Raw genomic sequence first — 21,850 nt, 5'->3', positions numbered from 1 at the left:
ACCATGCGGCCCACCTGGTCTCCCACCGTGCGAAGTTTGGCTAGGGTGGTGTCGACTCTGCGTTTGTGGTGTATGAAGAGACCAAGGACGCGAGCTTCCTGTCCCGATGCCCTCTCCGCCTCGCTAGCCCTAGAAAACTCGCGCATTGGCACCTGCTGCTTCTTCTACCTCGTCAGCACGCACACATTCGTGTAACAGGGCTCCTCCCTTTTGAAAATTTCGTTAGACAGACCGTAGACTGTTCATAGACTTCTGTGTATAAGTCTGTCTATAGACAAATCCTAGAGAATATTCTATAGGCAATAGATATCCTAGACAGTCTATAGAAAATTTATAAATTTATCGCCATACACTTTTAGTAGACTTTTGTCTATAAACTATGAATAGGCAACAAATATGCAGTCTATAAGAAGTCCATAGACTGTATATAAACCATTTTTATAAGGGCTGAGATATACTCTCACTGTGAAACCCTGACAAACTCCTGAATGTGCTGGCGAACAACGCAGGCAACGGAGCAAAGTTCATGGTTCCGCACGCCGATGCTTCCTATCTAGACTAGCTCGCGGCGCCCACGCAGCGCGGCGCCAATTTCGTGAAAATCACCAACCGGCCGTGCCTTCGCCTCCACAAAGTATTGAAGCGAAAGACGATGAGACTGCCGCCAACCAATTGGCGCCTCACCTTTCACTTCCTTCTTTCTGCGGACGACGACAGCACTCGCCGCGATCTCGGGAAACGAGGCATTAAGAGCTGCCGCTGAAAGGCAGTACTACTGCGGTGCTCCTTATCTGTTCTACGTACAACTGCGCAGTATTTATGTAGAGGCCCGTGAACTGTGCGATGTCAGTGCCCGGTAAAGAACCCCAGGTGGTCGAAATTTCCGGAGCCCTCCACTACAGCGTCTCTCATAGCCTTAGTCGCTTTGGGACGTTAAACCTAACAAACCAAACCAAAAACAAAAAATTGCTTGACCAACACTCCCAACGCCCCGCCAACAGTGTTAGGCTCCCCGCAGGACACCGCAATCCAACACCGGTTAACTGATCCGTGCACTTCACTGTCCGTTCTGTCAATTACGTTTGGTATACTGCACTGATCAGTTGTGTTCAAAAGCTCATTTCTGTCTCTCCGCCCTGTCCTTAGGCGGACAGCCTGGGTCCCTGCGGGCGTCCTGAGCCGGTTAGTGTGCACCGACCCGTGCGCATCAAGGTGCGCTCATGGGTGCCGTTGGAGTGCGGCCGACCGCTGGTGCCGCGCACCGACGTCCAGTACGTGGTGCTGTACGCCTCCGGTTACGGCATCGCCCCCGAGGTCCCGTGCGGTGGGACTTCTGGACAGCCTGTGAAGTGCACACGGGGCAAGTCGGCTGACTGCATTTACGAGGTCACCATAGATCCCAGGTGGGACAGTGGCGATATATAGTAGATATATATTGTAACGTGGCGGCCAGCCGAAGAATGAGGCGTGGTGAACAATGGAGAAGAGATGATTTTAATGGCCGCTGGCCTAGCGCGAGCGCTCCGTCCCGCGCCACTGCCAGCTTCGTCTTCCTCGTAACATTACCCCGGGGCCTCCGAGCGATCGTCCCGATCGTAAACTGAGGAAGACGTGGACGAAGGGATGCGTGATTCAGCGATGGTGTTCATTGCAGAAAAGAAGTGGCGAGGTGATGAAGGGACCCCAGCACCTCACACCAAATGTAACGTGGCGGCCAGCCGAAGAATGAGGCGTGGTGAACAATGGAGAAGAGATGATTTTAATGGCCGCTGGCCTAGCGCGAGCGCTCCGTCCCGCGCCACTGCCAGCTTCGTCTTCCTCGTAACAATATCAATGATACTTGGTTTGAAAGCTGATTATAATGAGAAAAAGCCGCTCCTTGAGAAATAATTAAGATTTCAATGCTTTAGCGGATGTACCAGCCTTCTTCATGGAGCGTGAAGTCGCTATCGACCCCAGATGGGACAATGGCGATATATAGTAGATATATATCAATGGTACTTGCTTTGTAATCTGATTATTATGAGAAAAAGCCACTCCTTGGGAAAATATTGGAATTTAATGCAATGCTTTAGCTGGTGGGCCAACCTTCATCAAGGTACATGTACAGCCTTTGTCAAAAGTTTGGAGCCCAGGGAGTTTGCTTCTCAAGCACACTGTCTGGTTCGTAATCCATCTCCAGCGCTCCAAATTTGCTGAAGGTAAAAAGATTTCTAGTACTCCCTCCTCCAATAGGTAGGACTACCACGAATGTTACAGGAGTCCCACTGCGAGGCTTAGAATCAAACCCCCTGGGCTCTAAACTTTTGACAAAGACTGTACAATTTGTCAGCCATTGCGCCGTAATAAGCCCTTATGCACTTATGACTTTCTAAACTTCTTGACATGTGTACGTATGTTCTCGCACACACATGCAGAGAATAAGGTGTTTTTTAGCCCTTACAGGTTTTACTACGAAAGCAGTGTTGGAATGTGACTCAAACGTAACACCGCGTACCAAACGCGCTTGCGTAGTTGTAGATTTCGTTCCTGGGCGGCTTTGCCCCACTGCGACCACTGCCACAAACTTTTTCCTCGGAAACTTATGCGAAGTAACGTACTACATGTTCTGCCCTTGTTCGATTGCCCTTGACTGCAGAGCTTTGCCATAGTGCATATCTCTCATTCGGTCGTGCACTCCCGCCTCCCCCCTTTTTTTTACTTTCATTATACACTACAGGCCTGTCCTCGGTCTCAGCCTTGCTACAGTTCCTTATCGGTCTAGATACGCTAAATAGATAGGGACACGAAAAGACCGACAGGACACAAGAGCTAGGCGACACAAGACCTGGGATAGCATCTACCCCAACTATGAGCTTTGGTTTCGTGCACTCATCGCACTCGTGAAGCGGCCGGAAGTCCTAGAGGAGGCCCACGTTTATTCTCGGCGAAGAGAGGCTCGGCGGTTGCCTCAAAGCCGCCCTTCTCCATCAAGCCGTCATAGATTTCCAAAATAAACTTCGGCGCCCTTTGACTCCCGGTCTCTCCCCACATATTTTGGCATGCTTTATTTTTTTTCGCACTATCCTCTTTCTAGCGTTTCCGGCTGAGTGTGAAGTATGGGTAATAAAAAAAGTGCTGGCCTCTCGTCAGTTTCGAAAGCTGCGCTTAAATGCTATAGCATTACGTCGAGTGATCGTTTTGCAATAACGGCTCTGCATTGGATACTTTCTGCGGCAGTAAACGACGCCGCTGACTTTGTATGTTGAAACTGATAGCGCTTGGATTCAAGTGCTGGGCTGTGAAAAAGGGCGCTCGTGTACCAGTTTTATTATGGGGACATACTGAAGACTGAAAATTGTTCGATTACCACTAGCTAGGCATAATTTATAACCTCCAATTGGCTTCAGTACAGTAGCACTAAGTACATCAATTAGCTAAGGAAAAAGGAACTTGGTTTACCTCCAGAAAATCCTACAGCCAATATATCGTATAAAAAAACATTGCAAGACCTATTGTTTAAACAGTTCGAAAATCCCGGTGACGTAGCTATCCACGAGGGATGCATATCCTGGAAGCAGCGGCCACTTTTTGAAGGAGATAAAATGCAATAACGTTCAAATCTGTGCGATATCAGCGCATGTCAAAGAACTCAATGTGGCCTTAGGTAATTCAGCTACCTCCGCCGCCGCGGTAGCTCAGTGGTTATGGTGCTCGGCTGCTGACCCAAAAGACGCGGGTTCGATCCCGGCCGCGGCGGCTAGAATTTCTTTGGAGGAGAAATTCTAGAGGCCCGTGTACTGTGCGATGTCAGCGCACGCTAAAGAACCCCAGGTGGTCGAAATTTCCGGAGCCCTTCACTACGGCGTCTCTCATAGCCTGAGTCGCTTTGGGACGTTAAACCCCATAAACTAAACTAAACTAAACTAATTCAGCTATACCTCCACTATGGCATGGCCTCAGGTAATTCAGCTCCCTTAACTACGGCGTCGCTCGTAATCAACGACCAGCTCCGGGACGTTAAATTTCACATACCCCACGAGGGACGCGAACTCAGACTAACTTTTCTTACGAATTTTCATCCGACTTATCATCCGACTTCTCATCCGACGTTTAGTCCGCCGTTTCGTCCGAATTTTCGTCCGACTTTTCATGGGTATGAAGAAACGTGTCTGTGCTACGTGCAGCTGCCTGCGGACCGGGAAGACGGCCAAGGTGGTGTTGCGCCAGATGTGGCATCGCAAGACGGAGGTGCTGGTCGAGGCCGTGGACATCGGCTACCTGGCGCCCACCAGGAGGGCGGTGCGCGCCACCATCGATGGCGCGCCTGTGGTCTACGTGTCCGACGCGGAGACGTTGTTGCTCAGTGAGAAACGGCCACTTCGGTCGCGCTCCTTTTCGACCTCGGAACGGCTGCAGAGCTCCCGCTTTCTTAAAGGTGACTGAAAAGGAATCTGAACTAGTCTTTTTGCCGCGGGAACTCGATCTACACGTTCCTAGCAGTCTTACAAACTTCGATTTATTGCCCTGTGTGGCCGATTTCCCTAATTAAATGGAATTAACATCCGGCTCACGCCTTTTTTTTTTTTAATTCTCCCCCGTACGGTGGGCGGAGTCGACCAACGCGTGGAGTGCCTTTCACCTAGTCCCGTGGCGCCTTGTCGCTCTGCCATCGGCGGAGTAATACGTAGTAGTCCGTAGTAGCAAATAGTCCGCGCGTATTTTTATTTCTGCGGGCTTATTTTGCGACTATATTATCTGCGAATGAAACTATTTATTCATGGAAACCTAAAAAAAAATAAAGCGAAAGCAAAGCCTCCACGGAGCTGGTTGAAAGGCATTTCACGCGTTGGTTGACTGCGCCCACCGTAAGAGGAGAATTAAAAAAATAAAGGTGGGAGCCGGACGTTAATTCGATTTAATTAGGGAAATCGGCCACGCAGGGCAATAAGTCGCAGTTTGTAAGAATGTTAGGAACGTGTAGATCGAGTTCCTGCGGCAAAAAGACAAGTTCAGATTCCTCTTCAGTGCACCTTTAACGCCAGGTTGAGAGGTGAAATTTGCTAGAGAGAAAGTTAAGGAGGGTAACATGCAGCAAGTTTCTAGCCTGCTTATTCACACCGGTTACGAGTTGAAATGGATGACAGAGTATGGAAGGGAGTAAAATTTTAATGTGGGGCGATGACGGCATAATGTAATAAGCTGCACATGCGATGTGGAAGACAAAAAGACTGCACGCGCGCACAAACGCACACAGTGCGGACAGCTTTAATAAATACTATATAAGACGTGCCGGTCACTTGGATGAGATTGCATTACGGAACAAGTAATAAAATAAGACGAGAGATAAGATTACAAAAACAGTTCATTATGCAGTGAAGAATGTGAATGTTGGACGCCTAGATGAAATTGCATCAGGGAACAGGTAAAGAAACAGGATATACTGAATTAGTAGTTCAGTGCATTACGCAGTGAAGAGTGTCAGCCTGCCTGGAGGAACAAAGGACTAGACGGTGATGTATAAAAAGTGTGTGTGTGTGTGTGTGGGGGGGGGGGGTGCAAGGATGAGCGGTAAAATTTCGGTGGCGAACTGGACCACTGTCCACAAGCTGTTGCAATTTTCTAGTTACCTCTGTGATGCTGCCTGAATGTAATCCCTTCTCACAATACGTGGTGCTCGCCTCGGTGCGTTGAGACATATAAAGGGCACAGCACTGCCAACGGGCCTCGTTGTGATGCCCGAGCTCAGTCCGAGCTCGGTCCGAGCTCGGCCCGAGGCTGGCCCGAGTCTGGCCCGAGTCTGGCCCGAGTCTGGCTCGAGTCTGGCCCCTTAAATTATCACTCTGCTGATCCCGACCTGGCCAGCCAAGCTCGTCGTGACGCCTGGCCCTTTCCCGTAGCAGCGTAAGAGGTGAATTGCTTACAGTGTGCTAGTAGACTCCTTGTATACAAGCAGGGTGGTTGGCAAGGGTTTTGAAATCGCCATAGCACCTGAAGAAATCGTTTTGGGTCAGTGCACGTTAAAGAACCCCAGGTGCTCGAAATTTCCGGAGCCCTCCACAACGGCGTTCCTCATAGCTCGAGTTGCTTCGGGACGTTAAAACCCATAAACTAAACTAACTAAATACAAAAAATAAGAGAAGGCGGGTTCGCGCACTTGGCTATCTGAACAGTGATCTCGTCTTTGAGCACCTCCGAAGTTAGGCAAGTGAAAGAAAAGGGGCCCATCGACGCGTAATAAACTACTTTTCGTTACTCTATAGATTTTCAGTCATATGTTACGGCCCACGACGTCTGCGTATTAAAACGTCTTCGCAGCTGTGATAACGAATTTTTTTAATGAACATGATTTTGCGATTTCAATTAATGGCTACACTGACTGCGTTTCAATGCGCCTGTTAATTGCGTACTATATATAAGACTCGAAGTGGTCTAAGCCATTATGCTTTTCTCCAGTGCATTTCTGATAGCGTAGAGACGTGTTTTTTGGAGAGATGAAAACATGCAGTCAAAGACGACCCTGGTACAAACGGCTGCCCGTCAGGCTGTCGTGTGAAGGTCCTTTTCCAGCGGTTTCTATAAGGCTTCGAGTGTCCAGTCGCAAGCCGTAACACAAAACCATGTGCCCATCTTCATTTTTAAAGGCTTTTAAATGACCGCTTTGTGTTGTCACGAGATGTTTTTCTTTCGTATAAAAACCCAACCCTTATGTACCGGCCCCTACGGGGAACTTAAAATAACAAAGTGAACTGAACTGAGATGCAGAACGCGCCTTTTGGCAGAACAGACGGCGTCTGCTCGATGTTAACTGAGACAGCACAGGCCAGCGGGGCTCTGTACTTTAGAGGGCGAACGCATTCCTGGTAATGAGCCATGTGTCAGGCTTTACAACGCTACACTAAGAACATCGCAGTAGTGCAACTATAGCTGTTAGATTTTGTACTTTAGAACTTGCGAGAGCGGTCTTTCGCTTCTTCTATTCAGTCACTGAAAAACGCCATTAACTTCTTTTCTGGCACCGTTCAACGTACCCGGGTTCTCATGTACGAATCACTTTGACATTGCACTGTGAATGACACTTGTTAAACTCGGTATACAAATGACATAGTTAAGCCTACTCTCATTGGGCGTCAGCGAAGAAATCTCTGGAGAGATCTTAGCGCCGTGATCCTTTCATGTCCGACCCGTACCGGGCTGTAGGCGGGAAAAAAAAAAAACAGTACTGTTTGTAACTTTTCTCGCGTGAAAAGAAGGCAGAAAATAAGTAAATAAGCGTTGAGCAACTTTTTTTTTTTTTTTCAGCCCATGCCATGGCCCCATTTAGTCTGTGTCGCACTGCTAGAACTATTTGCAGCGCAAAGACGACCTAATTTTTGAGGCTGCTGCCTAAAACGATCCTTTGCTGATCGATGTCGTCTTTCGGCCCGCTTTTGCAAATTTGTTTTTGTTGATTGATTTTCGTACGTCATTGTTTCACCCTGTCCTTGCTGAGGTCCCAGTATCTTAGTCACGCAACCCTAGCGAGCCCAACTACAAGCTTTAAAAGCGCATTCTATGTGTCTTGTTTTCTCTTTACAATGATGCGCAAGACAGTATGCATGAAACACCACGTGGTGTTCGTCTACGACCGCTCAATAATTTATAATGGAATTTTTGTTGTGCTGCTCCGGTTTCAACAGCTGATGACTGTGACGTCAACATGTGCTTATAGGTCACGTGAGGAATGCAAGAACTGCAATATAATCGCTGCTTCCCTTCCGCTCCTTGAGGAAGGCTGGCTTTAGCATTTTATTGAATTACATTGACGAAGCAACGATTATATCGCAGTTTTTTTATGCCTCAAGTGACCTATAAGCACACGTTGACGTCACAGTCACCGTTCGGCTGTTTAAGACAAAACCGAAACAACACGAGAAATAAATTCGATTATAAATTATTTAGCGGCCATAGGAGAATAATACGTGATAATCCATGTGTAATAATGTCTCACGCTTCATTGCAAAGAAGAAAATAGGCACGCCAAAGTTAGGCGCCTATACTCCTTTAATGACAAACAGCGACTTTCACATTTTTGTTGCGAAAGCAATACTACGCGAGTCGCCGAGCTATTCCGCGGAGCTGACGAAAGGTCATACTGCGCATGCGCGAGGAGCAGTGACGTCACACGACGCACAGCTGGCGCGCCGCCGCCGTCGCGGCGCGGGTTACACAGAGGTGCCGCCGCCGCGCTCGCCAGTTGCGCATGCGCAGTAGCGGCGCATAGCTAGCGCGCCGGGGCCGCCGCCGCTGCCGCGCGCTCTCCATCGCCTCTGTCACTCTCTCCTCGTTGTTTTCGCAATCCGCCAGGTTTTACCAGAGCTATACCATTGACAATTTTTTTTTTCGTTCAGACGGTACTGGGTCTCGAAATCTCGGAGCCCCGGATCAGCCACTCGTCTACAGCTGGACGTGTGAGCGGTGCGACACGAGGCATCCTTTGTACCACGCTTTCGTCAAGAAGCGCCTAAATGAGCAGGTAACGATGCTTCCGAAGAGCTCGCGTGAACAGCTGGAGCCGCGAGATTCTCGTAGAGTCGAAGCGTTTGTACGCCCGATATCGAGGGGATGCTTGGAAGGGTGAAAACCCCCGAAAAAAGACGTTACACATGCCAGCCATTGTCGCGTCTGTCTTGCGTAGCCTCGTAACAAGCGCTACATGACGCGTTGTGCGCGGATTCAGGCGACAGCTCTGCACCGCTGGTCGCCGCGAGGCACGGAAGGGGGACTTCTTGAAACTGTGCTGTAAATTATCTGCTCGCTTTTGTGGTCTTGTCCGCCGCATGAACGCTCCGTGGTCTGTACAGAGTCGACCACTCTTGTCTAGAGTGCTCGGATGGTGTGCTGCGGAGCAAATAAAATGAAATCTTTTCGCTGCTGCTTTGCTAGCGGTAAGGCACTGGTGCCTATACGCTCACGTCTCTATCCAGCTGCTCTCCAGCGCAAGCATTATCAATGAAAGTCAATACTTGCTTCGTAATTTCCCTTCATTCCCCCCGAACGACACTTTTCCAGCGCTCTAGACAAATGTTATCGACTCTGTACTCGAAATAATGCAAGCACTTTATATCCAACCTCAAACACCCTTTTCAGGGACCTTTTCAAGAGAATTCCGGTGGTCGGCACTGATTAGCAGCCCTCCATTACAGCGTGCCTTACATTTCACAACCCTGCTTTGAGAAGGAAATATTTATCAGTCGGTAGAAGGGAAGGGGGAAAACATTCTAGCAATTCTGTCACGACAGCAAGACTTACCGCCTTGTTGTTGGAGCACATCTATAATCAAGAATTCGGAAAATGGAACGAATAGCACAGGGACGAGATGAAAGAAAAAAAGGAGGCACACGCGAAGAAACAGGAGAAACGAAGCGCTCAGTTCGTGCCCCCTGTTTCTTGATCTCGTTCCTGTGCCATTCGTTCTTTCATTGTTTCCGTGCACCAACGGAACAAAATTTGCACTTATCCATCATTTCACCAGTATTACTAAACGCATCTACGGGCTTAATGTGACGCACGTTTCGCGGCGGTTTTAAATTTTCTTGCGGCCAATTTGGTCATTTAGGGTCTTCATCTCCCAGCGTCCGTGCAAATCAAACCATTGAATGGAGAAACTAAAGTGACGGAGAGAGTATATGGAATTACGAGGACTTAACGCGCTTCACACGTGACCGGCGTACCGACGTTTGAGTTCGACGAGCATCTCTGCATAGACCACAGAACACGTTATTTTCTCGGTTCATGTAATGGAAACTCTTTGTTCTTTTCCGAATGAAAAAAAATTTTTTTTTCGAAAACTTCCAGCGCAAGAATGGATGTAGGGACACGAGAAGGCCGCGGTGGGCCATGTAGTGATGTTTCGACCTTCGTGCATAGGTATACCTCCCCCCACCAACCTCGAATAAAAAAAAGAATGTTCGTAACTATGGGCTACGAGTTCAAATCGAGGAGTCCATCCGCCGCGTTGTTCTGGAGTGTAAGGTCGGCAGCAAAAGTTTACAGGACGCGTGTTCTCGGAAACATCTTTATTGTAGCTCCACCTGGCGACCCTGCCTTGTGCTAGTGTTACCAGCGGAGAGAACATGCTCGTCCTCTCATATCTTACCTGCTTCAGACGACTAGATTAGGTGACTGCACCGAAATAATTTCTTTGTTTGCCCTGCACACTCACATCCCGTAAATTTTTGGTCCCGATAGTAACTACCTGCGCCCTTCTCCACTGTGGCGCACAACCCTTTCCACATTATGAGCAAGTGCCACGGACCGCGAAAACACCACTGACGTCATGCTCCATGGGAGAGCTCTCCATGGCGTTGGGCTTCAGCGATAAGGATGAATATCCCCTTTGTAGCACAGTATAGTGCACGAAGCGAAAATGCAGCACTGGTGACGTATTCTTGCTGCTGAGCACATTACAAATGAGAGTAGCTAAGTCGACTCCCTTGCAGAAATGGTCTATAGACAGTCTATAAACTTCTTATAGTGATGCGACTTCGGATGCGTCAGGGACAAAAGCATTCTTAGTATTTCTTAGAAACACGTGCTTAGTGGACATGCTTTGATAATCGTGTGTTTGTGAGTGCGTGAGCATTGAGTATGCTTGACGTCACCATTGTTTTTTCATTTTTCTCTCTTTTTCACCCTCATCTTTCACCCTCATCTGGAGTAGCATGCCAGACGCATTACCAGGCAGACCTCTCCTTTATTCATTAAAGGCTCTCTCTCTTATTGATTATATAGCCTTCCTATAGACATTTCATTTTGTACTGTGCAATGTCAGTGCACGTTAAAGAACCCCAGGTGGTCGAAATTTCCGGAGCCCTTCACTACGGCGTCCCTCATAGCCTGAGTCGCCTTGGTACATTAAACCCCCATAAACTAAACTCATTTTGTCTAGTCATAGCTTATCGACTGTCTATAGACAGAGGTCTACTAAAAGTGCATGTCTATAAATCTAGAGATTGTTTATAGACTGTCTATAGTATTTGTATTGCGTACAGGCTGTTCTCTAGGATTTGTCTATAGAGAGCATATAAACTTTACAGCCAGAAGTCTATGCACCGTCTATAGAGTGTCTAAAAAAATTATCAGGGCTAAACCCAGTGCAATGCAAATTTTATGCAGAAGCGTTAGAGCTGTGGTCACACCAAAACCCCTCCGCCCGTTGTCAAGAAATTCCCTGATTCCGAAATGAGACCCAAGTTGGTCCAACCCCAAAATTTAGGACCCCAAAATTTAAGATGGCGGGAAAATCTGGATTAGACCGGAGTTTGGCCGGAAAAGTTGTGTACAACGGCAGTGTAGTGGCGCGAGCTTCAGTCTCAAGCTGCTAAAATTAAAGACTACGCTCTAATGCTAACGCATTTCCTGTTAATGATTGCTTAAGTGACCCCATGGTTTTTTTTTTTGCTTTTTTCATTTTTCACTATCGGCCTCATCCGAACCAAGTTCGTCGGTCGCCCGCTACAAATTGCCAATTATCATCATCAGCAGCAGAGTTTAATAGCGGTGTTTCTGGTTGGATGTTATGTTACGAGCCTAAAACAGCGTTTCCGCAGCTTGAGCTATTTCCGTTCTTCGTTTTTCTCTGAAGGTCATCGAGGTCGGTGAAGGGCTGCGGTACGAGTCGCATACATGGTTCAACATTACGCTTCGCGTGAGCAACGGACAAGACAGCGACAACGCCACTATTACAGTAATGGTACCGGGAGAACGGGACGTACAGGTACGTCTCCTCTAAGAAGTAGCCAGCGCTTTTTAGCTTCCAGCGCTTCCTAGACCGGAAGCTTGCGAACTTTTTTTGTGTACTACTCCTCGCAGCTAAACGATAGCCACAGCCATCGCGACCATTCTAAGTCGCAGGTCACGACTGTATTTTTTTTATAATTTCGATAAACACTCGACACGTGCCAGTACTGTACAGACTAAAATACTCCGATGCGCCGTCCTTCAAGAAAATCGACTTGTTTTCTGTGCAAAGACGCGTAGCTCAATAGCTTAACGACCGGTCAGCCACCCAGTTTTTGTCGTGAACTGCATTTAATATCGGGGGTCGCACAGGGCGTACAATTGAACGCACACTGCTCTGCGGATTCGATCTCGATTGCTCGTGAAGTGAAGCCTATTTTTACGCTCCGATTTTTGACCACTGCTACTGAGGTTATCGGTGGAACTGTGCACGTAACATATTCCGAGCACAGAATTCGCGAGGCCAGTGGTCACAGCTATATCGCCGATACATCCGTTTGCACTGGGCTGTACTAATAGTAGAGGCTCTCAGCGAGGTCCGGTCTCGTAGTTAGCGAAGTCATTCGCCGGTCTCAGTATCGATTTCAGACTGACCATTAGCAAGAAGTTGTTAGAATAGTCCAATGCATTCCCTTCTAAGTGCTGCCCAAAACTCGTCGTGCTGTGACCGTTCCGACTTTGAATTGCTGATCAGTTCAATCGCATCCTTCCATCTGGTAGCCGTTTTGGTTACCTTAGATGGTATATCGTCAGTGTCTCGACCTGCTAACTCTTCTAACTACTGAACAGTCAGAATTAGCAGATTCTATATTTCTTGTTTTGTTATGTGGATAATATACTGTGTGCCGAGTGTCTCGATTTGGGAATTGCTTCACACAGCCCCTGCAAATGACTATTTTGTGTTGTTTCTGGTTTTAGTTCATGTGGATAACCAGTTACATTTCATGTTTCTACTGTATTAATTACACTGTTCCTTGTATTTGGAGCCCTTATTATGCTGTTTTTTTAATGTACATGCTTCTGTCTCAACCCCCCCCCCCCTTGTTAATGTAATACCCTCTTATGAGGTCTGTTAAATGTATTGTAAATAAGTAAATAAAATAAAGCGACTGTCCCGGACAAGCTGTGGCCCCGGGTTCGATTTCCAGACCAGAACGAATTTTTCTTCGCCTAAGAAGTTGCTCTCAAAACTGCCTAGCGTTTTTTTTCTCATAGCCGCATAGCTCCGCTGGCGTGGATGGTTAACGAGTACTAATCACTCCCTTATTTCATTGCGCAAGAATCGGCAGCGGATATCAAAAATTCAGGGGGCACTATGACGATCTGAAGTGCGCGAGGCGAAAGCCTTTACACGCAACTTAGCTGGCGCTCTCTAGGCTTGCATTTAAGCTTGCCAGCGCAATCACGCTCCGCCGCAGAATCGGGAGAGCTGTTGGGAGGCATCCGTCGCATCCGACTGCTGCAAGGCGTCTGGCGAGAGAGGAGTGCGCGCGACAGTGGCGCCACCTTAGTGCATGCGCAGTAAGCCACCAACGAGACGACGGCCGTAGGCACACAGGAGGCGGCTATAGGGTGACTTGGATTGGCTAGTCATGATTCATGACTAACTAGTCGTGACCCAGGACTAACTAGTCATGACTAACTAATCATGATTGATTAATGACTAACTAGTCATGATCGGTTAATAACCAACTAGTCATGATTTGTTAATGAATAAATAGTAATGACTCATAAGTTGACTGGTTAATGACCAGTTAGTCATGACTAATTAGTTGAGGACTGGTTAATGACTACTTAGTCATGACTTGCGACTAGTCGTGATTGGTTAATAACCAACTAGTCATGATTTGTTAATGAATAACTAGTAATGACTCATTAGTTGAGTGGTTAATGACTAGTTAGTCATGACTAATTAGTCTATGCCTGGTTAATGACTACTTAGTCATGACTCGCGACTAGTCATGATTGGTTAATAACCAACTAGTCATGATTTGTTAATGAATAACTAGTAATGACTCATTAGTTGACTGGTTAATGACTAGTTAGTCATGACTAATTAGTTGATGACTGGTTAATGACTACTTAGTCATGATTTGTGACTAGTAATGAGTAGTTATGATTCACTTCAGATGTAACGGACGGACGTACAGAGTCATGGCCCGCGAGTATGAGCCATTAAAGGCTTTCGCCCTAATAAATACTCAAAAGAGTGCCTCGGAATGAGCGTACGACGGTCGCCTTCTCTCCTTTCCTCTCTCCTCACCCTGTCTTTGGCGACCACCGTGTTCTGGCGTGGCGGCCAATAGATGGTGCTGTCGTGCCCGTGCTGTGAGTTCGGCGCTGTGAGCAGCGAGGACCTGGTGCTCGAGGTGCGACCGCTACGTACGATAGTCTGGGGTACCCGTTACCCGCTCGTCACCTGGTCATACTTCGGCCCCCAACCGCTGGGCATCATGACCGAGCAGCGAGGCGCCGTGCTCCTGGTGCCGGCTGGGAACGTCACCAGGCCAGGACCATACAGGCGAGTGCACGCAGCTTGGTTGCCACATGCATGCTTGTGTTACGGTGACGTCAAAGGGCTGCAAAAGAAAGAGGAAGGAAGCAAAGGATGAGGACAGCAAAAAGGAGGAGAAAACAGTAAGAAGATAGGAAGAAGGCAGGAATGGAAAAAGAAAGGGATGAATTAGGAAAACAAGGTGGAGGATGAAAAGAGGGGAAGAATGAAGGGAATGAGGGATGGATGTAGAAAGCAAGATAGAAACAGAGAAACAGAAAATGAATAAAGGACTGCGAAGCAAGGACACGTTCGTTTGGATCGGCATGGCGAACTTTTGCCGAAAAGAGGTAAATTTACAGTGTTGTCAAGGTTACGTGTGCTATCTAGCACTCGCCCTCTTCCTTATAGCTGCCTCCCTCAGTTGTCAATAAACACTTCAAAGGAGGAAATAATTTTTTAAGTTTCCAGTAAAAGCTCCTAAATGGCTGGGGGAAAGGGTCTCACAGCAAAACCTTTTGACTCCAGATCCCTACAGAGTAAAACTATTTGTTGCTACTCCTGAAAACTTGCAAGTCTGCACTGGAGTGAAAAAGGCGTTGCAGTTTAATGGAGTACAAAAACTCTCACCTAACTTGCGATAGAGACAAGCAATTTACTGCCATTAGGGCTTACAAGTTTTCACAGTGCACAAAGAATTCGCGAGTGGCTTGGACAGCTTCCGTACTTGGCTTCATGACATCCGCGGCACCGTTGGATCGCAAAAAAAGAAAAGAAAAAAAAAGCTTAAAGCAAAAATAGCGTTTTAGAGGTCCGTCAAAGCAAGTCCCTCTGATTGTGACTACACACGCCATCTGATAAGGGGTACAACTAGTTTGAGTGTCATGCACTTATTCTCGTCATCCTGATGAAGTCCACTCGGCATAAGGCAGGTTTGACCACATGCACTTTTGTTGCGCCAACCTGACAACGTTTTAAGCCTACTCATCTTAAAGCAGCGCGATACACAGGACGAGAGAAAGAAACAAGAGACGACACGAGCGCAATCTAACAACTGAGTTTTATTCCTAGAAGGGTTAGTTATATACGCACCAAACACAACGATAAAACACAGACACATCGCGATAGCCCCCACAAAACCCGTACGCGCGTGTAGCGGACTGCAAAAACCGCCTCATCCCAACAAAGCCATTCAGCATCTTAGCACATGACAAGCACCTGCAATCAACCTGTCGCCACACATTCCCCGAGAGCGCGAATCTCTTTTTCTACGAGATTAATGGAAGGCGAGGCGACACATGTTTCAGACTTCTTGCTTATCAAAAACGCCTCAACTAACTCCCTGCAGGTCCTATCTGGGTGACAGAACAAGATATTAGTCCTTTCCAAATGGGGGAAGCAATCTTTACATTTCCGGCAGTGCAAAGCCAGGTTCGATGACACTGCCCCTTTTACTGACCTGCGGTGCTCAAACAGCCGCTCATTAATACAGCGGCCTGTCTGGCCGATGTACGTCTTGCCGCAGGAGAGCGGCAGGGAGAGCGGCAAGACGTACAGAATCCGTTCCAACTTGCCCAGTTTTCTGTTCTCGTTTTAAGCCTAAACGGTTGCGCAGCATTGACGTCCTTTAATGCGTTTTTGTTCTTGATCGCAGGTTATTGGCAAGCGCTTGGAATCAAAGACCATACGTCGACGTCTTCTACGTCCTTACGCGCCAAATCTTCGAAAGTCGGGGCTTGTGGGAGCAGAGCAATCTGCCTCCAATCAAAGGCCGCTGCCTGCTGACCCCGGAGAAGGGCTTTGCCGTCAGGACCATCTTCCAGCTGGAGTGCACGGATTTCCTGGACCCGGACGGAGAGGCGCTCAGCTACGGCTTCTACTTCTGTACCCACGGTCCCGACCAGCTTCGCCACTTCGAAGGCGGACGGCCGAGCCCTTGGCATTCTTGCACCCTTATGAAATCCAGTCTTGACGACGGCCACTTCACGGGTGTCTTGCCAACTGGCGGGAATACCACCGAGGCTGTCAACTGCTCCATAGTCGTGTTCGTCAACGACAACGTCGGCCAGTACGTGTACGATGTCCTTCCGGTGCTGGTGGAAATCGGTTCGTGCAGCGACATCAAGCTGGAGACGGCCGAAGACTACGCGAAGAAGATCCAGCAGAACGGCACGGACGCCATACTATCCTTCATCAAGAGTTCCTCCATACTGCTCAAGTCCAAGTTTTACAAGGAGTGTGAACAGAACGGAACTACCGCTGCGGATGCGAACCGGGAGGCGGACGTCCTCGACGACTACATCGAGTACTTGAAGGACACCACCGTGACCACCGAGAGTGAACTGCACAGTTCCGTGAGTGTTCTCACGACGTTGGTGCCGGAAAACGTCTCGGTTGCGAAGGAGAACTTCACAAAGGCGGTGATCGATCTAATGAACGACTATGCGAGTACCTTCGACAACTTGACTGCGGAAGAAGGCCAGGGTAGAATCGCTGACCTGACTGCGTTCATTGGCGAAGAACTGATCGGAGGACTGACTTCTGTACTGGACCTCAAAGCGCCCACCCCTCCGAAGCAACCGGTAGAGGTGCCCACTAAGTACGAGGTAAATGCGATGACATGTGCCTGCTAGGGGACATGGCGGTGTAATCAACTTAAATAAGCTTGCTTATAACGTGAGCACGATTAAAGGGGCTTTGAGATGGGCTCTAGTAAGGTTGCGGTATGGCTGGGGTGTTAAAGCATGCCGCTTCACGAATATTGTCCACCTAGAATTTTAATGCGCTGGGTAGAACCTAAGTTATCTGCAGTCAGAATTTGAATTGCAGCGCGTTCGCGCTTTCCCTCTCCTCTCGTCACTTTTTGCGCGATGGGTGGTCGGCACTCCTCCGCTGGCCCCACCTCCGGGGGCGGAGCTTCCTGACGCGCCGGAGCTACGCGTTTTATTGGCCGCGGCCATGGTAGCTGCCTGACGTCAAAAGAATCTAACCAATAGCCATCTCTCAGCTAGTATACGCAGGTGCGAGCGACGGAGGAGGGTGCGAACTTGAAAAAGTCGCCGCGAAAGGCTCATCAACTTTCGCGCATAATAGTGGGTTCTCTGCTGCGTGTAGAGGTGTATTACTTGGCATCGGGTGCTCGTGACAACACAACGCAGTGATTGAGCGAGTTGATGAGCTCTCCGTGGGAGGTGTTTCAGAGCCCCTTTAAGACTGAAGTCAAAGCCCTTACGTACAAAATGTGACCTTTAGCTTATGCACATGTTTATTGTTACCCTCCAGCCTTCCTGTAAATTTTCGAAAAAAAAAACAGTTAAATGACTATAGTATCGAGCAGGCAAAACAGTGCAGTCCTCCGACAATCAGCCGATCCAGAGAGTACTCAGACATGGAATCAATAAGCAACTGCAGATAAGTTGCATAGTTAGAGTCAATTATAGACTGTTGGGACGCGGATCCGCAGTGGTTGTTTGGACGCGGGTCCACAGTCGCCGACCGGCAGGAGCAATGACGAGGAGACGGGGAGTTTAAAGGAAAAATAGACAGAAAAGTATATTCACATATTTACATCGTGCAGCAGCGAAATACACGCTACATGCCAAGATACATCAAAATCTTGAATGCTCTGAACAAAGAAGGCGGGAGCTCTTAAATACAGTCGTGAGCACAGATTCCCGCCTTTTTGGTCCAATCAGGAGGGACTGTCTTTTTGGACGCTAACTTTGGGAGCGTCCCGGTAGCTGATTGGCCCAAACTTGTAGCTGGAAAGAACTCTGCTCTCCTCTCTCCATTTCTTGCTCTTGGGTCTCCAGCATCTGCGATGACGCGCATGCTACCAGAGACGCAGGCCACAGATGGGAAGGAAAGGGGGTTACTTCCAGACCGGTGTACCCGCTCTTTGTCAGGCTACGGCGGTTAATAAGCGCATTTGCGCCGAAGCACGTGTTGCAAGTAAATTCACAACAGTACAAAATGGGTAACGCTGCAAATGTCATCTCTTCCCCTTCTAGGCAGAGTCCAGTTGCGTCACCGTGGAGAGACTGGTCCACAACATAGCTCTAGTCGCCGCCGGAGTGGCGCGCGTTGTCGACACGGAAGAAGAAGACGTAAACTTCAACGTCAAGGACTACGAAGTGTGGATTCGAGAGACAAAGCGACGTGGCTTCCTTGGCACTTCCGACGGCACAAGAGTTCGCGTCGACATCGCCACCGAGGGACAAACAGCCATAGTTTTTCCGTCCAGCCCGTTCCGATGCCACGACACCAGTAAACTCACCAACACCCAAGCCGTTAGCATCCAGACGACCCAGCACATCGCGGACACAATAGTGAGCGTCGGCGTGCCGATAGAGGGTTACTTGAAGAGGCAGGCGCCAATCGACTTCAAGGAGCACACGGAAACTTACGAAACGTCCTTCTCAAACGTGTCCCTCCACTCGATTAATGTCACTGGACCGGGCGTCTACCTGAAGCTCGATTTCACCCCCTCCGATGGAAACAGAAAGCTCATCACGGCTGTCGCCAATGGTCGGCCTCCGACCAGGTCCGACTTCCTACAACAGAACAGGTTCCACCTGTCTAGCAACGTGTCCCACGAAAACAGGATAGAATTTGTCCCGACGCCTACTGTCGTCATGGTAGCCGTCCTACCGCTTACAAATGACGCGAAATCGGCACTGGAGGATCCGTACCGCAGGAGGAGAGACGACAGCAGTAACCTGAATTACAAGCTCAAGTCGACACTATACAGCTGTCTTTTTTGGAACAGCACGCAGCAAGCGTATTCTAGTTCGGGGTGTCGTGTTCTTATGGACTCCGACGACCAGTTTGTTCACTGTACTTGCCAGCACAACTCCGTCTTTGCCGGCGGCTTGTTTATCGCCCCACATCCGATAAACTTCACAGATCTGGGCTTTCTGCTCCGAACCATGTCGAGAAATCTCGTCATGGCCATAATTCTGTTTTGTGTATGGTCGATATACCTGTCCGTTATGGTGTGGGCCATTAAGCAAGACCTGAGAGACGAAGGAGCCGCTGGCATAGAGTACCTTGGGGAAAACGAGCAGGACGACTCGTTCGGATACCTCGTTTCCGTGTACACGTGGTTCCTCAAGGGTTCCGGGACGACCAGTAGGGTTTTGCTGAAGATACACGGCTCAGACGATGAGTCCAGGGAAGTGGTTCTTCGCGACGGCGCCCGGAACCCTTTGGCTCTCCAGGCCGGTGGTCGAGACTGGTATTTCCTCAGCCATCCATCCAGCCTCGGAGACATCGAAGCCATTTCCTTGACGTTGGAATTGAAGGGAAACGAGAGCTCATGGAACCTCAACACAGTCGTCGTGAGGGACTTGCAGACGGCCTCGCGGACAGTATTCGTCATCGACGACGTCTTAACCCCGGACGCCTACAAAGGATCGTCGACGTTCACATTTGAGGCTGCTGACGAGTCGCTGCTTCGCAACCCATGGCGCATCTTCAGCTCCAGAATAATCCGCTACTTCCGCGAGGAGCACCTCATCTTCAGCATCTTCAGCCGCCTGCCGACCAGCAACTTCACGCGCAAGCAGCGTGCGTCGGTGGCTCTCCTTCTAGTCACAACGGGTATGATGGTGAGCCTCATGTTCTACGGCCTGGACCCTGACGAAGAGGAGTTCTTCAACGCGAAATTTCTGTACACGCTGTTCGAGCTGCCCACTCGGCGGGAAGTGATCATCGCGGTACAGTCAACACTCCTCGTCACACCGTTCGCGTTTTTGGTTCTATTCCTCTTCGAGAGGTCCAGGCCGCCGGCCTTCCGTCGTAAGCCTACAGTGCCTAAGGTGTACGTCGAGGACGCCGTCGAAGACGTCGTCCAAGACTGGGTCCACGACACGGCTTCTTCGGCCGAGTCGTCCAAGACTGGAAACGTGCCGAAGGAACTGCTGACCACCAACGCGCACGCGAACCCATTTCCCAGCTGGGTCTCCGTGTTTGCCTGGTTCCTTTGCCTATCAGCCTCCATAGTCGCTTCGGTGCTGATCATCCTCTACGGCCTCACGTACGGATACCAACGAAGTCTGTCGTGGGTCCGCTGCAACCTCGTCAACGTCGTCTTCGGAGAGTTTGTGATAAGCCCGCTCAAGATTCTGTGCTTGTCGGCTGTCATGGCTTGCGTGCTCAGGGCGCCCATAGAGATGGAGCATATACCGGTGCGCTTCATCGAGTAGAGGCGCCAATCGATTTCAGAACGACGCATTCCCTCTGCCCGTCCCAACTGTCGTGAATCATTTGACACTGCCGGGCGCATCGACCAGCTCCCTCATCGATTCGCCTTTCGTTGTGAGCAAAACAAACCCTCCGGGCGCTGCACACGTAGTGTCTTTCAATGAACAGGTGCGTTTCTGAGAACGCTTTAATATTTGAACAAGTGACAGTGGTGGAACAGCTACTGACGAATTCTCTTCGTGACCTAAAACGAAGCCGCGTATCTGGCGATAAAAGACATTAGACATTTTAAATATTGTTTACTTACGCCCGTTATGAAATTTCGAGTTTGGATCGATGACCTTTGAATCGGCGATATTTTTGTTCAACGCTACAAGAACGTTTTACGGCGTCTAGGAAATGATAAAACAGTTTTGCACTGACGAGAATGACAGTTTTTAACTCCACCAATCGAATCGATGGCTCTTGGGAAGTTCCACCCTCGGTCGAACTGGCCAAGATGCGTGACCCGGCACTTTCTGACTGGAACGCTAAAGCAATGTATACAGGTGCCCAAAAAGGTTTTCGGAACACTGAAAGACAACGAAAAAGCGAAAAAGCCGGAATTCCTCTCTGTGTGAGCACGCGGCCGGGGCCAGGAATTAAGGGAAACAATTTGCAGGTATAACACATGCAAGTGGAACTCGCACACTTCAGTTCTCTATGCTTGCTCTGGGGTTTCAAAAAGCTTTTTTTGCATGTTCCGTGCTTAGGAAACTTTTTGCGGGCACCTGACCATAGCCGCACGAATGAGCTCCATTGCTTCACAAGTCGTGCCATTTCAGTCCACCAGATGTCGTGCGCAGTTTTAAACTCTGTCTACACACTCAACCGAAAGCGCTTGCACCGTAACACTGTTCGCGCGCATGCGTCTCTCCTGTATCGCATGTATCTCGCTCTGCGCCCCGCCCCTCGAATATCAACAACTTAGCCCCACTCCGGCCACCGCTGGTCTGAAATGGTCGCAGCACAGAATAACGCGCGCTGCAGAACAGCAGCAACAGCAACGGCGTCCGCATCGTTGCTCCGCTGACTGCTGGGTCTGCGGCGACCGAGCAGAAGAAACGAGAGGGTGAGGGCGAAAAAAAGGAAAGGCGGAGAGGGGGAGAGAAAGGGAATGAAAAATACTTAGCGACTAAACGACCTGCCTTGATACGCGCGCGTCCGCATCGCGAGTGGCAAGGAATGGAAGGCGCGCGCGCGCCTTACTGCCTGCCAGCCTGTGTAGAGCGACGTTCGGCCGGGAGGAGGTCGGGGCAGCGCTTTACAGGCCTCTCACGCCCTAAATTCAAAGCGCCATGCGATGCGTATACAACACCGCACCACAACAGCCGGGAGAGCAAATCGCCCTTG

The 21,850-nt window shown here is 49.1% G+C and overlaps 1 protein-coding gene across 1 annotated transcript in view; it reads left to right on the top strand.

The window, feature by feature from the left end:
• The window catches only part of LOC149366023 (polycystin family receptor for egg jelly-like), a 31,023-nt gene extending 10,563 nt beyond the window's left edge, over positions 1-20,460 (top strand). Inside the window, exons 4-10 of the mRNA XM_089569572.1 lie at positions 1,147-1,403; positions 4,167-4,345; positions 8,370-8,494; positions 11,606-11,737; positions 14,067-14,281; positions 15,909-16,860; positions 18,265-20,460. Coding sequence (XP_089425698.1) covers positions 1,147-1,403; positions 4,167-4,345; positions 8,370-8,494; positions 11,606-11,737; positions 14,067-14,281; positions 15,909-16,860; positions 18,265-20,460 — 4,056 coding nt within the window. The remainder of the gene's footprint in view (positions 1-1,146; positions 1,404-4,166; positions 4,346-8,369; positions 8,495-11,605; positions 11,738-14,066; positions 14,282-15,908; positions 16,861-18,264) is intronic.
• The last annotated feature ends 1,390 nt before the right edge of the window (positions 20,461-21,850 follow it).

This window comes from Amblyomma mixtum, chromosome 1 (assembly GCF_055824585.1).
Source record: "Amblyomma mixtum isolate Tamu chromosome 1, ASM5582458v1, whole genome shotgun sequence".
Taxonomy (NCBI): Eukaryota; Metazoa; Arthropoda; class Arachnida; order Ixodida; family Ixodidae; genus Amblyomma; species Amblyomma mixtum.
The sequence above is the reverse complement of the archived record's forward strand: the minus strand, read 5'-3'. Positions and strand labels throughout refer to the sequence as shown.